Source organism: Benincasa hispida, chromosome 1 (assembly GCF_009727055.1).
Source record: "Benincasa hispida cultivar B227 chromosome 1, ASM972705v1, whole genome shotgun sequence".
NCBI classification, from domain to species: domain Eukaryota; kingdom Viridiplantae; phylum Streptophyta; class Magnoliopsida; order Cucurbitales; family Cucurbitaceae; genus Benincasa; species Benincasa hispida.
Window position 1 is genome coordinate 13609128 of NC_052349.1, and position 19736 is coordinate 13628863.

General features: G+C 32.0%; 1 protein-coding gene across 1 annotated transcript; it reads right to left on the bottom strand.

Moving 5' to 3' along the window:
- Positions 1-13715: 13715 nt before the first annotated feature.
- LOC120070333 (low affinity inorganic phosphate transporter 1-like) lies at positions 13716-19169 on the bottom strand. The gene is made up of 2 exons (XM_039022265.1): positions 18976-19169; positions 13716-15530 (listed from the first exon to the last, which is right to left on the bottom strand). Exon 2 carries the CDS (start codon positions 15483-15485, stop codon positions 13926-13928), a length of 1560 nt encoding a protein of 519 aa, XP_038878193.1. The 5' UTR covers positions 15486-15530; positions 18976-19169; the 3' UTR covers positions 13716-13925.
- Between the last annotated feature and the right edge of the window lie 567 nt (positions 19170-19736).

Below are 19736 nucleotides of genomic sequence, written 5' to 3' on the forward strand. Positions count from 1 at the left end.
CGTCTTTAGTTTTTTGTTTGTAAAAATTTGTAAAGTTTCATTTGAATAGAAATATATTGGAAAGTACAATTTAATATAGAAAATTCTAAAATATGTATATCATTGAGTATAACATAAAAAAAAATTATTAAACAATAAATAAATTTTAAAAAAAAACTAAAGGGGAATTTTTTTTGTGGGGATGTGGATTAAAATAGGGGAACCTTTCCCATCCCCACCCTTAATTTGATTATTGAAATCAAGTACGGGGAAAAAGTTGATAGTCACTCTTAGAGTCGTATAAGATTTACTATTTGCTACATCATTTATTTCATTATTTATTATATGTTTACAATTTTCTTCTCATATTAAAATAATTTACACTTCAAACATATACTATTATAATCCAAACTAAAATAATATACACCAGAAAATAAACTATTATAACCTAATCATAATAACCTTAGACTATAATAGTCAACTCCTTATCTCAACCCGTTAGTCTACTAAAATTTTTAATTATATTTCTAATATATAAATTTTGAAATATACTCGTTTGATAATTCTCCATGTTGATGAAGCACTGACCAACTACTTTTTATTTATTTATTATAACTTTTGATGGGTTCACCTCAACAAAGTAAAGATATGTAGTTAGCACAAAAATAAAATAAAAAGAAAATAATAATAATTGAAAACTAACGGCATAAGTATTTGAAAATTTAGCTTAAAAAAAGCATATTTCAAAGTTTAGTCACTATAAAGTATAAAGTGAGAAATAGTGTTAAAAGGAACCAAAAAAAAAAAGGAAAAACAAAAACAAAAAACAAAAAAGTGTAACCCAATAATTGAGGAGACTGTAAAACGGAAAAGCGGGCAGCAGACGGTAATTTCGATAACGGAAAATCAGGAACGCGTGCCGCTCTCTTATTGATAAGAACGGTGTGGTATTCCGTACCACGCCGTAGATTTATTGTCCTTTTCAGTTCAGGTGTTTCTTTCACAACTTTAAAATTATTTCCTACAATAAATTTTGGTCACTACTTTTAAATTTGTTTAATCACTCACCTAATAGTTTATTTACTATATTTTTAAATTTATAACAATTTAGTTTTTATTGTAAAAATTTTATCAAATTTAGTTGTCAATTTTAACTATGTTACCATTTATTTTATAAACAAATCTGACCTTTAATCAATTTTATCAATCTACACATATATTTTTTTAAAAAAATATCTATATATGTAAGATGTTTTATAAAATAATATTAGTTTTTTCACAATTGAGACTAGACTTGTTACAAATATTAAGTATGAGAATTAAATTGATAATTACTAATGTTTAAAGATTAAACTATTACAAATTTGAATATGTATTAAATTGTTATATAGAAACTAAATTTTAGGGACTAAATAGTTGTTTTCATTGATGTTTAGGGACCATTACTTTTATAATATTATTTTTTAAGTTGAAAATATTTTTTTTTATATAAAAACTAACCACAATATCATAATGAAAATGATTATAGAAATATAAAACTCCATATACATTTCGAACTGTATTATTTTCTTATGCTATTAGAGACAAAAATTATGACTAGATTAATTTGTCTACAGCTTCATTTTTTAAAATGTAATTAAACATACACTGTCTTCTTTTCATTGGAGTTTGTTCACACCATATTTCAAAAGAAATTTATTTCGTGGAACTTGAACTTTCTATTTGTATTAATTTTGTGGAAAGTGAGTGTAATCTCTAATACATAATATTTTGATACTTTCAAAATAAACTATAGTCTTTAAGTTGGTTGATCTTCTTATGATCGGCCTTCGGCCTTGTTGATATTCTTGGATAATCGGTCTTTGGGCTTGTTGATCTTTTTGGACGATCGGCCTTCGGGCTTGATGATCTTCTTGGATGATCGGCCTTCGAGCTTGTTGATCTTCTTGAATGATCGACCTTTGGCTTGATGATCTTCTTGGATGATCGGCCTTTGAACTTGTTGATCTTCTTGGATTATCGATCTTTGGGCTTGTTGATCTTCTTGGACGATCAGTACTCAGACGAGGCTTCTGGAGAAACTTGTTTCGTGGAGTTGAACGTGAGTTTGTGTTGATTTGATGTGATTGGGTTCGATCTCTAGTACTTGATCCTCTGATTCTCTCTCGGTTGAATACGTACGCTTAATATATAGAAGTAGTGCGTGTGGATTTTCTTGAGCTTCGAGTCCTGGAAGAACACTTGTATCTTCAAAGGACTTCAGTCTTCAAGCGTGGTCAGAATGCTTGTATCTTCAAAGGACTTCCGTCTTTAGAATGCTTGTATCTTCAAAGGACTTCAGTGTTTAAGCGTGGTCAGAATACTTGCATCTTCAAAGGACTTTAGTCTTCAAGCGTTTTCAGAATGTTTGCATCTTCAAAGGACTTCAGTCTTCAGAATGCTTGCATCTTCAAAGAACTTCAGTCTTCAGAATGCTTGTATCTTCAAAGGACTTCAGTTGTTAAGCGTGGTCAGTTTCAAAAGTCAAGGAGTCTTCTGATTGTAGAGAATTCCCTCTAAGCTCTATTGAGTATAGAATTGCTAACCTCCACAAATGAAAAGAGTTTCTCTATTTATAGGGCTCTCAGGTGAGCTTCTTGGGCTTGGGTTTGGTTGATCCAGGTGCTCTGCCTTTGGGCCCAATTAGTTGGACTTGGGCTTGGTTGGTCCATGGGTCTGGCCTTTGGGCCCAATTAATTAGATTTATGCCTGATTTGACATTTAGGTCAAATTCAACCTATTTTTGGGCTTAGTTGGACTTTGACCCAAATAATAATATCAAATTGGGCCAAATTAATCTTATCTGATTCAACGATCATGATAAAATCACATGGCATCATCAAAATTTCTTTTCAACTTTAATTCAGAACATATAACTCCTAATTGGGCCCAAATTTAATGATTTGAAATTTCGTCATTAATTTAGTAAATGACGTGGCAACTTGTGATTGATCCAAAATTTCTCATTCAACAGAGTTAAAATATCATTTTGGCCAATGTAAATATAGTTTAACGGGTATTAATGTAAGTTAAATCGAGCATAGTTCAATTGACATGTAGAGTATATTAATAACCATGAGAACTGTGGTTCGAATCCTCTTATTAAAAAAATTGGTAATAATATATTAAGATAAGAAAAAAAATGTTGTAAATATAATATTATCTACGTGGTACATAATCAATTGTAAAACACAAAGTAAATAAATAAGTCTTCTTCTTTTTCACATTTGTGCTCCGCTATGTCTCCCTCAACTATTTCCTTTGACGAACTTCCTTCGTAGTCTACATCCTACCTAATGTATGTCTTTATCTTCATCTACATCTTCAATTGGAATCATAAAATGGAAGTATATGTTTCATCTTCTTGATAGTTTGATTGCAAAGTGTGGTTTATCAACGACTTAGAAGTTGTGACGTAAGTTTTGGAAGAACTTTGAATTCTGAGAATTGGAGTTTGAAGACAAAATTTTTTTTCTTGTCTAACTATAATGTCAAAAAGAAATGTTTTGTATTTAAATTCATCATTCCCCACCAATATTTTAGAGATTTTGTTGAGGATTGGAAAACTAAAATTGAAAAATGTTGAAAAATTAGTGTAATGCAACTAAAATATAGAAAATAACTTTTAGATTTAAAAATTATTAAATGTATTTATGAGTAACTATAAATAGTTTATTAAAAGAATAATAATCTAAATGCCATCTTATGATTAAAATTCGTTAAAAGTAGCTAAAATATAGAAGATAACATTTAAATTTAAAAGTTATTAACTGTATTTACAAGTAAATCTAAGTGATATTTGTAAAACTCAAAATCTTATCGTTGTCTTAGAATTAAAAATTATTTAATGCAACTAATATATATAAAGAAAAAGTGGGAAAATCTAAAACATAAAACTTCTACTCCCTTGGCTATAATTATTCTTATATACCAAGTGTATAACCGATAAAAAAAAAAATATATATTATTCCTCCTATCCAAGAATCGATAAGACATATTTGTAATATACCCAACAAATTAGGTAATTTTCAACCATGGATATTTAAGGTAGGCATTTGTTATAATTTCCCAAAAACTTATCGCCCCCAAGGCCCAACCCAAAGTAGGTAAATGGGCTAAATAAGAAGATCCAAGTATACAAGATCTTAAAAGAAAGGCCCAACAAAATTAAGAAAGGCCCAACAAAATTAAGAAAGGCAACATATTGTCTTACACCCATTTGGCTAGAAGATCATCCACCATGAATGGACTTCTTTCTAAATATTCATAGATATTTTATCTAACTTGTTCTGTTTTGCTAAAACAAAAAGTATCACAGGCTTAGATCTTCATTAGTAATATCTATTAATAAGAATAATAATTAAATAGTTTCAATAAAATCTTACCACTTTTTATGATTGTGAATCAAAATCACATCAATTTTCTCATCCTAAAGTTAATACTCGTAGTGATACAAATTCAAACATGTCAATTAGTCTATAAATATTTTTTCTATATTTAAATTTCTTATTTTGTCATTTACTTTTTATGAATGTTTTAAAAAATTAAGTCAAAATTTGAAAACTAAAAAAAATATTTTTTAAATTTAGTTGAGAATTCAACTCTATGCAAATCAATGTTATAAATTGATTGAAAATAAATTTAATTTAAAAAAAAAAACAAGATGTTACACAATGGAATCTTTAGGATATGTTTAGTTTAACTTTTTAAAACATTTAATTTAAAAATTAAGTCATTTTAGAAAAAATTGAAGTGTTTGATAACCACTCAAAATAGCTTGTGAAATACTTTTAAAATATATTTTAAATCATTTTTTATCCAAAAAATTAAAAAAAATGGATTTTTTGAAATTTTTTCCCTAGTTAATCTAAAAAATATATTTCAATTTAGAAATCTCGTATCAATTTCCAAGTGCAAAGGCCAAACGAATTCTATACTTCCTTCCCTGTTTCAACAACACCATCTGGACAAGAACCCTAAGAATCATCTCATCTCATGGTTCAAACTCGTGGGAAAAAAAAACAACAAAACTTCCATGGGATGGCTCTCTTATATGTGACCAGTGAGTTGGGAATTTATACGAGATATAAATAAATGTGGAATAAATTAAATTATATCTCAAACTCCCACTTCACAAATTGGAGCCAAATTAGAAGTCGGTCATAAAATAGCAAAGAAGAACGATAAGGGAAAAAGAGAACGACATCGAAAACTATACTAGTTCACTCCAAACTCAAGACTATGTTCAATCTTCTGCAACTCCAGGTTAATTTGAGGGAGATTACAAAGACACTCAAACTAACCCTACATATACCCGAAATAGTCCAATACGAACTATTTGAATCAAGTACCACAACTCATAATTTGGAATAAACAATAGGATAAACCCCCAATCCCAATAAAAAAAATAGTCTTGACATTTTTTTAATAATCACTCGTTACCACTAAAATGCTGAAGAATAAAAATTCTCTAGAGGCTTTCGAATTTTTTCTTCCTTATATAAAATAAGGTGCACTTCAATTTTCATCTAAATTTTCTTTCTTTTGATAGAAAAAATGGAGAGAACTAGTAAAAGAGAGAAAGTGATATAAAACTCCAATACTTGAATTTCATTCCAATTAGGCCTTATATAGGCTCAAAGTACACCATAAATAACAAACTAACCACCCAAAACAAATAGTACAAGACTAGCACAAAGAATAGCAACCCTAAAGACTAGCAACAAGAAACTAAATATAATCAATTCTATTTTTAACACCCTTCCTTAAACTAAAACTATGCAATTTAGTATTTAGTTTAAAGTAGTAGAGGAAACCACCCCAAGTAAGCTTCGAAGCTTCACAAATTTGCTAATTTGAGAGGCTTGGTTAAAATATCTGCCACTTGATCTTCACTTTTATAGTAGCTTAGATTGATAATTTCATCACTTGTAAGATCCCTCAAGTAATGGTATCTTACATCAATGTGTTTGCTTCGTCCATGTAAGATAGGATTCCTTGAGAGCTTGATTGTTGATGTGTTATCACAATGAATGATAGATGCTTCTTCTTGCTTATAATGTAAATTCTCAAGAATGTTCCTCAACCAAATGGCTTGACATGCACATGATGTTGCTGCTACAAGTTCAGCTTCAGAGGTAGATAATGTGACAATTGGCTGTTTCTTGGAAGACCATGAGATAGCTCCTGAACCAAGCATGAAAGCATACCCTGAAGTACTCTTTCTATCATTTAAATCTCCTGCATAATCACTATCGCTAAAACCAACAAGGTTTAGTTTTTCTCCTTTTTGATAAAGTATGTCAAGACCAAGAGTCCCTTTTAAGTAACGTAAGATTCTTTTGGCAGCAAGAAGATGAAGCTCAGTTGGAGATTCCATAAACCTTCAAATTAAACTTACAGCATATATAATATCAGGCCTTGTAGCTGTTAAGTACATCAAGCTTCCAACCATTTGCTTATAGAGAGTACTGTTGACCTTCTTTCCTTCATGGTCCTTTGTGAGCTTCAAATTTGGTTTAACTGGGGTTGTGGCTGAGTTGCAATTCTCCATTTGAAACCTGTCCAAGATCTCCAGTGCATATTTCTTCTGATTGATGAAAATTCCTGCTACTGATTGTATTACCTCAGTACTGAGAAAATAATGCATCATCCCTAGAACTGTCATTTCAAATTCTGCCATCATGGACTGCTTGAATTCTTCAAACATAATCGAGTCATTTCCTGTGTAAATCAAATCATCTACATATAAACATACCATCAAAATCTTGTTTGGATGTTGGATTTTTTTTTTTTTCAAATCCAACTTCAATAAAGTAGGCCTCAATTCGATTGTACCAAGCCTTAGGAGCTTGTTTCAATCCATACAAAACCTTCTTCAAGCAATATATCTTTCTTGCATTACTCTGTTGAACATATCCAGGGGGTTGATCTATGTAAACTTCTTCATTCAAGTTGCCAGGCAGAAAGGCTGATTTCATGTCCATTTGAAGAATTTTCCAATCGCTTTGTGTTGCCAATGCTAACATTATTCGAATCGTATCATGTCTTGCAACTAGAGCGAAAATTTCATTGTAGTCAATGCCAATTTGTTGCTTGTACCCTTTTGCAACAAGACGAGCCTTGTATTTGTCTATTTGGCCATCTTTATTCAGCTTCTCTTGTAAACCCATTTAACACCAATGGATTTTTGCTTTCTAGGAAGTTCTGATAGCTCCCGAGTGTTGTTTTTCTCAATCAACTTAATCTCTTAATCCATGACATGTTTCCATTTTATATCTTTGGCAGCTTCTTCAAAAATTAATGGATCACATTCTGATAATAAAGCATAATGGACAAATGCCTCATCAGAAAGATCACCACTAACCTCATAATCTTCCATCCATGTTGGTTTCCTTCTAACTCGTTGTGATGTTGAAGAACTTGCACATCCTGTTTCAGACTCAGTAGCTTCAAGCTCAACTGATTGTTGTACTGGATTTTCAAGTTGAGGTGTCAAAGATCATCACCGTCTTCAAAATTCACAGGTACTGTTTGTTGCTCTAGAGTATCTTCTGTCCAATTCCAAGTGTTTATTTCATCAAATATAACATCTCGGCTAATTACAATTTTACCCGTGATTGGATTGAACAGTTTGTAAGCCTTTGATTGCTCACTAATGCCAAGAAAGACACATTTTTTACCTTTGTTATCTAGCTTCCTTCTATTATCGTCAGGAATGTGTGCATATGCAATGCACCCGAACACTTTAAAGTGATCAACTGATGGTTTACGTCCATCCCAAGCTTCTTGAGGAGTCATGTTTTTACCGAAAAAGTTGGACTTTGATTCAAAACATGAACACCCCAATTTACTGCTTCTAGCCAGAATTTCTTTGGAACTCTCCCATTTGCAATCATACTTCGAACCATGTTAAGGATAGTACGATTTTTTCTTTCGGCAACACCATTTTGTTGAGGTGTGTAGGCTGCTATCAACTGGTGCCGAATTCCATGCTGAGTACAAAAATTTACAAATTCTTGTGACATGTATTCTCCTTCACGATCCGTTCGAAGGGTTTTGATTTTTCTCCCAATTTCATTTTCAACTACCGCTTTAAAGCTCTTGAAAATTGAGAATGCTTCAGACTTTTCCTGCAAGAAATAAACCCAAGTTTTTCTGAAAAAATCGTCAATGAAAGAAATAAAATATTTTTTCTTCCCATTTGATACTGGGTTTAATGGGCCACATATGTCAAAATGAATCAACTCTAGGGATTTACGTGCTCTCCATGCTTTTCGTTTTGGAAAGCTCTCACGATGTTGTTTGCCAACAACACAATCTTCACATACTTTTGTGGGAGGAAAAAATTGGGGAAGGCCAACCACCATTTGCTTTTGAGAAAGGACTTACCAACCTTTAAAATTCAAGTAGACATATCGCAAATGCCAAAGCCATGTGGGGTCTTGATCTACATTAGTCTTGAAACATAACTCCAAACCTTCTTGTTTGAGTGGGAGCAGCCTGTTCGAGGCCATTTCAACACGAGCTATCAATCCTCTTCTTGGATAATATATCTCACAAGCGCCTTCTTTGATAGTTGTGACATAACCCTTCTCTTGTAGCTATCCAACACTCAATAAATTGCTTCTCAAATCAAGAATATAAAACATATTTGATATGGTTTCAACATTGTCTTTTTTGGTCTTAATTTGAATATTTTTGTTACCCACAACATTTCTTTAGAATTATCACCAAATGTCACAGTAGAATGATAAATTTCATCCAAATGAGAAAAGAGAGACTTGTTACCACACATATGATTACTGCAACCAGTGTCTATATATTATATGTTAGTTCTAAGCTCCTCGTTGTGGTGGCACGTCATCAATAGAGTTTCTTGCTCCTTTTCCTCTATAAAATTGGATTGCTCTTCTTTTTCATGGTTGAAGTTGGTTGTGCATTCAGACTTGTAATGACCAAACTTATGGCAACGATAACATTGAATGTTGGACTTATCAAGTCTCGAGTTGTTTTTGGATGTTTGCTTGTGTGGATCATGTCCACCACCTCGTCCTCTTCCTTGCCACCTTCCACGACCTCGACCACATCCTCTATTTGATCCTCTCCCTGCAGAGTTTTCACCATAAGTTGAAGTTTTCAGAGCTTGTTCTTCGGTTGGACTTGTATTTGACGTCATTCTCTGCTCATGCACAAGTAAAGAACTTTGTAATTCATCAATTGATAATGTATCAATATCTTTTGATTCCTCAATTGAACAAACCACATATGCAAATTTAGAATCCATCGACCGAAGAATCTTCTCAACCACAGCTACATCTTCAATCTTCTCTCCATGGATACGCATCTTGTTTGCTATAGCCAAGGTCCGTGAGAAATACCCATCCACGGACTTACCTTGCTTCATTTTAAGAATCTTGAACTCTTTGCGAAGAGGTTGGAGTTGCTGTTTTTCACCCTCGTTGTGCTTTGATAGTTTTTCTTCATGGAGTCCTAAATTTGCTTGCATGTATCCTTTTCCAAAATGGTCTCCAAGATGGCACGATCAATGGCTTGGAATAAATAATTCTTTGCCTTGAGATCCTTCAATTTTCGTTCCTCTAGCTTCTTTTGGTCAGTTTCTGACAAGACAACTCCAACAGTTGGTTCATTCACTCCTGCTTCAACAATGGTCCAGTACTCTTTGGACCGTAAGAAATTCTCCATCAACATGCTCCAATGATCATAATGACCATAAAAGCGGGGAATTGCTGGTTGCACATTGTCTGAGGCCATTGTCTATGTTGCTAGCTATTGTAAAAGATAAATGAATGAGAGTTGGTTTAATGGCTAAGAAAAAAGATGCCACAATGGGGCTCTGATACCACCGATAGAAAAATTAAGAGAATTAGGAAAAGAGAGGAAGTGATATAAAACTCCAATACTTGAATTTCATTCCAATTAGGCCTTATATAGGCTCAAAGTACACCATAAATAATAAACTAACCACCCAAAACAAATAGCACAAGACTAGCATAAAGAATAGAAACCCTAAAGACTAGCAACAAGAAACTAAATATAATCAATTCTATTTTTAACATCTTTTACATATGAATCACATCCCAAAATTTCTTTATCACAAGGGATTATGATAGATTCAATCCATGTTCAAAATTTATCTTATCCAAACTTTTCTATATTTTCATATATAATAATGTATTTTTTTGGACTAAAATACCCTTGAGTGTGGTGGATGGCGGGAGTGAGAATGGCATTGGGTTTTTTTTTTTTTCATAGTTACGAAGCACCCTTAATGTAGGAGAGAGAAAATGCATTTATTTATTGAGATTTTATTCTTTTGTTTAATTGGAAAGAGAAAATGCATTTATTTGTTCAGATTTTTTTTTTAATTGGAGAGAGAAAATGTATTTAATGAAAATTTATTATTTTTTTATTTACGTTGGTTTCATGTATCAACTTATTGGTTTATCTGAGGGATTCGTGGTTATTTTAAAAATATCTTTGAATATTTTGTTAGGTATTTGGAAATATCCTAACCAATATATGAAATATACGACAATATATAAATTAAAGTTTGCAACTCTTGACATAAATCACAATATAAACCAATATGTGAAATTTATCACGGTATATAAATCACATATTAGCTTAATGTTCGACATCAATCACAGTACATATCATAAGTTTCATCTACATCACAGTATATATATCATATATATAATTTAGGTAATCAAAAACCTCAACAAATCAAAATGTGTATATATCATAATACATGAAGTCTAAATAATAATAATTAAAAAACTCTAATTTATATCAAATAAATTAATATATATATATATATATATCACAAAATATATCAAATTTTCAATAAAAACTACAAAAAAAAAGAAAAAGAAAAAGAAAAGTGCATATATCACTGTATAATATATATATGAAGGTATTGAGAGAGAAATTGAAACATATGGAAAGTTGTGGGTATTTGAAAAATATTATAATTTAATATATTTTTTTTCTTAAAAAATGTGTCTCATTTAAAATTCTTTTTCTTTTTCCTATTCTAAAAAACGTAAAATTAACTTATTATTGAGGACGAAATGATAATTTGGATCTAATTTTATTATAATTTTTAAAGAAAGTTAAAACATTCTTGTAAATAAGGAAAAACTTGAATATTAATGAAATGCAGGTTCCTTATTAGGACTTCACGCAGAGAAATATGCCCTTCTAATAATTACTCACTTTCCACAAAACGAATCACAAACTAGCTTATATGTTAAGTAAAAAAGGAAATGGGTATTTATTGGGATTGATGTCCTAAATCTCCTTGTAATCTCGTATTTTGGAAACTTTGTATAAATAAATTGTTGTTAATAAAATAAGTGTTATTTTATAAGTATATATTCAATCCAATAATTACTCACATACAAATGGATCTTGTTTAAATAATAACATAAATGATCTGTAGTAGATAGATAAGGTTGGGTACCTTATCCTGGTGACACTATGGATACGACCCACTTTGTAGGTGTTACAAGTGTTGTAAAGTGCTACAAATGATCTGATCCTAATCATTCATGTAGAGACATGTGAGCGGAGGTATCCTATACAAAGAGTTTGTATAAGATCAGACCACGAAATGATCAGTCCCTTTATATAAAGTCGTTAATAATAGAGACTTACATTTCACTAGGATGACCAGAGGTGACATGACTTGAATCCTGAGTGAGTTGTGCACTCCTACTCATGAAGGCAGTCCTTTGATTCGTATGGGTGAGAATGACCAGATTGCTAACTCAATAAGCCTACCATTAATGTTTCTTTTTTTTTTTTAAAAAAAAAATTGTAGACTTCTCCAGTTCCCCTTTCTTCCTCCTGTCCCTCTTTTCTCCTTCCGACGATTTCACACCCCTCAACTACTATTGTTCACCTATTGGATCCGATCGACCACTGTCGCCGTTCACCAGTTCGCCGTTTGCCCCTTAGATTCGACCGTTGACCACTATTGGCCAATCCGCTATTGGCCAATCCGCTGTGTGCCATTTGTCCTCATTCATCAATCATTAGCTCGTTGAAATTGACCGTTTTCGTTGTTCATCAATCGTTTTCCATCATCATCGACTTTCAATCGCCGACCGCGGGTCGTCGTGGTAAGTCACTAGTCATTTTCTCATTGATTCTCTCTCCCATTCATGGTTTGCTCCCTTCGTTTGTGTTGTGCACCAAGATCCAACCGCCTCTACAGATTCGCGGCAACCATAGTTGAAGAAGAATAAGAGATGAAGATGAAGGGTTGTGTTATAAACCTCCATATGAAGATGGAGAGATGAAGATAGACTTTGTTTGTGCCACCTATACAGATCTGTCGCACCAAGACCGAGGAGAACTTCTTTTTAACCCTAAATATATATGTTACAAACCCCCAAGGGAGTATGTATTCTTTTACCTGATATATGTGAATTATATACTATTGTATATACCGTTGTTTATTTGTATATACTATGATTTATGTTGAATATTAAGTCAATATATGATTTATATATTGTACAATAACTGATAAAGAAATTCGATTAAACAATATATACTCTTCATATTGTATATTATAATATCATTGATCTTAATTTTGTATATGTTCCAAGGTATTATCGACAATGTTTAAGGTATTTGTTAGAATATAAAAATTAATCAAGAGTTTCTTTTTTGTTTAGATTTTATGTGTATTGTGATATATACAAATTTTGATGTCTTGGGATTTCTGATTACTTAAATGGATATATATACTGTTAATGAAATTTATGATATATAGATATACTGCAATTTATGTCGAACATTAAGCCAATATTATTTATATATCGTGGTATATTTCACATATTAGATTATAGCGTTATATATCGTGGTATATTTCACATATTAGATTATAGGGTAATTTATGTCTAACACTGAATCAATCTCTAATTTATATATTGTGCTATATTTCATATATCAGTTAGAATATTTTTAAATACCTAACAAAATGTACTATGGTATACTTTAAATAGCTATGAATTCGCATGAAACCAACGAAAATAAAAAATAAAATTTCATTAAATACATTTTCTCTCTCCTATTAAATTGAATAATTGGAAAAATCTCAACAGATGCAATTTCTCTTTTCATTTGAAAATATTAAACAATCATATTAAATACAATTTTCCCCCAAGCATTAAGAAAGTTTTGAAAATTAGAAAAAATATATAAAAATCGAGAATAAAAATAATAAAAAATGATAAATTTGTCTAAAAATAATAGAAAAAATTTATGAAAAATATTTGTGAAATATATGACATGTTTTATGTAAAAATCTCAAAAGGAAATGGACATTGTAATTCAAAAGGAAGTGGACTTTGTAATTTAGATGGCCCATTAGGAGTGATTTCACCAATGTTTGGGACGTTGAAATGATATAGGATGTAAAGAGTTATGATGTTTGAGAGTTCTGATGAAGTATAAACGATCGAGTATGTTCAAGCATTGAGATGATGTATATGATATAGTATGTTCAAACATTGACAGATATGAATTATGTTCTGAAAATAGGCTCACAAACCATTAAAATTAGTGAGATAGAATAATTGACCCCCAAACATTGAGATGATATAAGATGTGGGGAGTTTTTGTTTCCACAATTCGTAACACAGTGCCAATATAACAACAAAGACCAATGAAAGTAAAGTTCTTTATGTATATACTAAAAGAAAGCAATCAAGTTCAAAATACAAAGTCTCTGTTATTTGCCACTATATCCAGGTAATATCTTCTCAACCAATAAAATTGGCTGATTTCTAATACTAAGATCACCATACAGGACATAACAACATATGAAATTTTGCTTTACATTAAAATAATAAATATATATTATGCATAACAACTTCTCAAACAGGCACAGTTCTCGACTCTGTTTTGCTCTGTGTCTCATCATCTCCAGCTTCACCGGACATTTCTTCCAAAGATTTCCCTTTTGATTCAGGAACCAACAAAGTGAAGAACATCCCAAGAGCATTCACAACACCAAGGATTATCAATGTCTTCTTCACTCCAAGCCCTTTTTCCGCATACTGAAATCCAAACGCTCCAACAATTGCCCCTGCTTTTCCAGATGCAGCCGATATTCCATGACAGGTCGATCGGAGTCTCGCCGGAAATATCTCTGCTGGAACCACAAAAGTGGTGGCGTTTGGCCCAAAATTCGCAAAGAAGAATGTCAGTGAATACATTACAACAAACCCAATTCGGTTGGCTTCTAAAGTCCAATGCTTGTACGGAATGGCCAATGCGAACATGAAAACCGTCATGAAAAAGAACCCCATCAATTGAATTGCAAATCGTCCCATTACGTCAATGAGCGCTACTGTGAACCAATACCCAGGTACTGTACTGCATAATGCAATTAGAGTTTGAGCTCTAGCGATTCTGAAGACTTCTTCAATGGCGTTCATCGTCTTTGCTGGAGGAAGCCAACCAATGGCAGTGAAAATGTCTTTCTGAAAGAGATTTTGACTGTAAAATGCAATGTCCAACAAGAACCAAGTAGAAGTAGTCCCCAGCAAGTGAAACCCATGTCGACGAACAAAACTCATTGAGAACAACCCAAAATCATTCTTCGATTTACCCTCGTCGATTTTTTCCTGCTCTGATTCCAACTCAACCTGCAAAACTTTAGACATATCGGCGGCTGCCTGTTTGGCATTTCTAGCAACCAAGGCGGTGTAACGAGCAGTTTCAGGCATTTTCATTCGCCAGTAATAAGTAAGCAAAGCCGGAAAAGCACCAAAAATCACAATAATTCGCCACACATAATCAGCCTGTGGGACGGTGGAGGCGGTGGGATTTTCCTGATACGACGGAGCTGGGAATTTAGCATCAAACGCGGCGGAGACAATAATTGCCACAACCCCACCGGCCAAAATCCCAAACCCCTGCATTGCAAAAACAGCGGCAATGAAAGCCCCACGTGTTCTTTTATTGGCATATTCGGACATGATGGTGGCGGAGAGTGGGTAATCGCCGCCGATTCCAAATCCAAGCCAGAATCGGAAGAAACAGAGAGTGGCTACTACAGATGTCGGGGTGCTGCTGAAAGATAAGCCTGAAGCTACAGAGCAAATGACCATAAGCATAAGGGTCATTCCGTAGACTTTTTTGCGGCCCATTTTGTCACCGAGCCACCCGAAGAAAAGCTGGCCGGAGAGGGTTCCGCAGAAAGCGACGCCGTTTACGGCGGCGGCTATGTTTGAAGGCAATTCACCGGGCTTGTCCGAGCCTTCTTTGTGATAGTAAATTCGGCCTAAAAGTTTGGTAACGAGAGAAACGCAGAAGAGATCATAAGCGTCTGTGAAAAAGCCCATTCCAGCGATTACAATGGCTGTGAAATGATACCATTGGGTTTTGGCTACGTCAAGTGCGTTTAATACTTGTAATTGCTCTTTTGCCATGATTTATTTCAAATCTCCCAACTTTCTCTTCTCAAAATTCTTCACCTTAATTGAACAAAATAGTTGAAAGATTAGTACATTACATACCCAATTTAGACCATCCTACTAATTACAAAAACCAAAATACTCGAATTGCACCCATTCTATAAAGTTCCATCACACTATGGAGTTCAACTTTATTTTTTTATAAAATATATTTGATTTTCTTTTCAATGTGAATAGATGAGATGGTAGGAATAGGTTGCATTTGCAGCTATAGAAATTGTTTTTTTTCCAAATCATATTAATTGACTTAGAACATCCATTAGAAAAATTTATTAATGAATCAATTGAAAACTTAAATAACTTTAAAAAAAAAGTCAACACATGCATACAAAATTTGTACTATTATTTTAATCATATTCAAATAGATTATTTTACCATATTTATTAAAAACATAAAACATTGAAGCCTAGACACCAACTTGGAAAAAAAAACTCAAATCTCAAGGCCAAAATTATAATATTTTGAAATTTAGAAACTAAATTGAAACAAAACTCAAAACTTAAAGTACTAAATGTGTAGTAGTTGAAAACTTAGGAACCAAATAGAAACTACATCCAAAATAAGGTATTTTATCCAAGAAAAAAAAAAAATACAAATATAGGTAAAAAAATGTATGACAATAAAAATAAAATAAACATAAAAAAGAGTAACAAATTATGGTTGGAATTTTTTTATAACAACGGGAATAGGGAATTCAAAGAGACATTTTGTCTTGATTGTTAATATACTAATCCCCATACCCGGAGTAGTATTTTATAAAGTTGTTATTGTTGTTTATTGCTTTCTAGCCTACTACAATTTTTCTTTCTTTATTCACACTCACAAAAACTGCTTACGAAAACCTTTTCTCCAAACCCGTTTTCTAAAACCGTAAAACGGGGGTGGAGGTTGAGAGAGGCACTCAGTGTGCCATCGGCAGTTCGTATTCGAGTTGGCTGACTTGTTCGTGAGCGGGAACAAGTGCCGCACAATCGCTAAGAGAAGCTTCCAAAAGAGCATAGCGAGAGCGATTGTGACAGTTGTTATATAAATACATACTATATGTCAATTGAGTTGTGTTTACTTTGAAAAAAAAGGACAATTGAGTTGTGTTTACTTTGAAAAAAAAGGACAATTGAGTGAAATAATGATGGGTATACATGCACTTAAGTATATTTCTATAAAAAAGTAACTGAAATTTAAAATACAATTTAATGTAACCCTCATTTATTAGGCACAAAAAAATAAACAATTCAATTTTTTTTATAAAAAAACAAAAAATATGTTGATTAATGATTCCTATCTAACACGTAAATATTTTCAAACGTTGAAACACAGGCCTCAGCACAAAATAACTAAACCTAATTACGTAGGAGAGCATCGAAAAAGGAAGGTTGGATGTGGACAACCTTTGAATATGATCAAATCGAGGATCAAACAGAAAAGCCAGAAAGTACCCCAAAAAAGGGGGCCAAAATAGGAGAGAGAAGGACCAACCTAAGCATAAAATAGAATATGCCAAAAACTATTCATAAAAATGCTCAAATAAAAAGTCTAAATTTCACTAACAAATTACATCAACTTAACTAAATAGAACCGTTGAGATGGGAGCTTCGATTCACGATCTCCATATAATTATAGTACATAAAAAGGGAATAAAACGCTTTACATAAAAACTGAATAGAACACTTTTCCCCTAACTTCAAACGACCAAAATTGATGGCATATATTTAATTTATCAACCAATATGTGAAAGAAAAAATCCAATGCTTAGAATTAATTGCTAATGGTAGGCACATTGATTGAACAAGTGGGTAAATTTGACTCAATCCATTTATATAAAATGCAAACTCGTGATGGGTTGGCAGAATCGAAGTTAAATGGAGTTTTTTTTTTTTTTTTTCATTTTTCCTTTTTTTTTTCCCTAAAAAAATAATAGAAATTCTGTAGTTGTGAAAATATTTAAAAAATCACGACGGTTTTGGTCAATGGAAGAACTCCCTTCTTTTTTAATTCTTTTGTCCATATATGCGATAGTTTTAAAATCACGAAATCATGCCTTTAAAATACAACTTTCAAAATAGTTTAAATTATAAGAATTCGTTTTCCATTCATTAAGATATTAGAGAAAAAAAATAATTCATAATAATTTAAAAAATAACTTTAAAGTAAAAAAGTTGAGATATAAAATAATATAGTATTGATCTAGTAGAACAATTTGTAACACTACATTATTTTATAAATTCTAAGAGATTAGTTTCCAAACGTTTATGAAAATTAGTAATATTGTAATTTTTGGAAATATAATTTACTTTTCAAACAAAAGAGAAAGTTGAAGAATATATATATTTTTATAATTAATAAAAAGAATATTAATTATTATTATTTATTTATTTAGAAAAAAAGTGACACAATTCATACATTCAGAAATTCAGAACAGAGGAGTTACAAAATTTCCTATTCAGTGGTTAGGAGTTTCCGTGTGAAATCTGACGTGTGGACTTCCAAAAAGGTTTGGTGTGGACCCAACTTTAGAAAGAAATAAATGACGACACCTAAACAAAAATCTAATTTAAAACTTTATTTTTATTTCAAACTCTGACGTATCTAAATCAATAAATTAAAAGGAACAACTCATCTCAGAATTGATCTTTAGAAGAATCCATGGCGAAAGATCGAAATTCTTTTCACCAATTTCATTAGGGCGATAAAGCCAGAAGATGGAGATGACAAAAAAGTTAATTACTAGACGTCATGATTGGTATAAATAAAAATATAAAAATAAAGCCTAACTCACACTTCTTGTTTTTATTAAATTAAAAAAAAATTCAAAATATAGTGTTGTAATTATAAAAATTGAATTCTCAAACGGTTAAAGAGATGTTTGGCTTGTGTTAACTTTAATATATTAATTTTAGACTTTATTACTGATAAGTCGTCAAATGCAAAATGATATTTTAAGGGAAAGAAAAACAAAAAAGTGAAAATTAAAAAAAATCTTCAAAACAAACTAAGCTTTTCCCATGAGTTGGGGAAAAGGAAGGGTCCGTTCTCAACCAATGGGGTTATAGGGAGGGAGGGACCCACTTTCAGAAACTTTAGTTCTTTCTTCCACGATTCGTCGTACGCCCTAAACCCGACGCAGCCAAAGAAAATTTTGGCCCAAGATTCAAACTAAAATCAACCATATCGCAAGATCAAGTTGGCGTTGGCGATGGATGATCTCGTTACCTTTTTTTTTTTTTTTTTTTTTTTTTTTTAAAAGAAGTCCGCATGAAAATAGAGGAGAGAAGAATTTAATTGGCATTTCGTAACAAGTAATTTGTTGAACAAAATCGACATGGGAGGATCGGAGAATCAAAGCAAATGAAAAGAAAAATAAAAGAAACAGAGAGTTGAAAAAGAATGTTGGGGAGAATGAACAGAAGCGCAAGAATAAAGAGAGAAAATAGGCAATGGTAAATACCTAGCACGCACGTAGGTAGAGGCGTTGAGTGAAGCAGTGCGAGGATGTGGAGTAATTTGTGGCTGCGCCGGAAAATGGAGGAGGAAGAATAGAAGAAGGAGCAGGGCGATAGAGAGAAATGAGGAGAAGACGATGACGATGGAGTATTTAAGAAGCGGGAACACCCTCCCTCTCACGTGCATGGAATCTGACTCGCACTTAGCTCCGAATATTCCATTTTTGTCCCTCTTTTTCTCGCCTTTCTTGCCCGCTAGACGTTTTTTCACACGATACTTTCTAAACTGTTTTTTGTTTTAATCCAGCTTTTATCTCTCTTTTTTCTCTGTCCAATTTCTCTACTTTTGTTCAACTTATATTTTGTCTTTTAAATCATCAAAATTTCAATTCTCCAACTAATAATTATATTTGTTTCGTAGATATATTTTTATGAATATCTTAAAATACTTACATATAATTATGTTTGTTTAACAAGAATATCTCGAAAATGCTTTCTAAGTGTTTAATTTTGATTAAAAAAAAGAATCATTATGAAAAAAATTGAACGGTTTGGTAACATTTTGAAAACAAAAAAGATTTGTGAATTAAATTGGTCTAAGATAAGTACTTGAAATCAATTTTTTTAAAAAATGATTTTAAATGTTTAGAGCCTGTTTGGTAAGTAACTTAAATACTGTTTTATATTTTCAAATTCACTAAATTAAGCAAATATGATTGATAGTCTGAATTAATGTGATTGAAACAGTACAAATTTTGAAAATAAC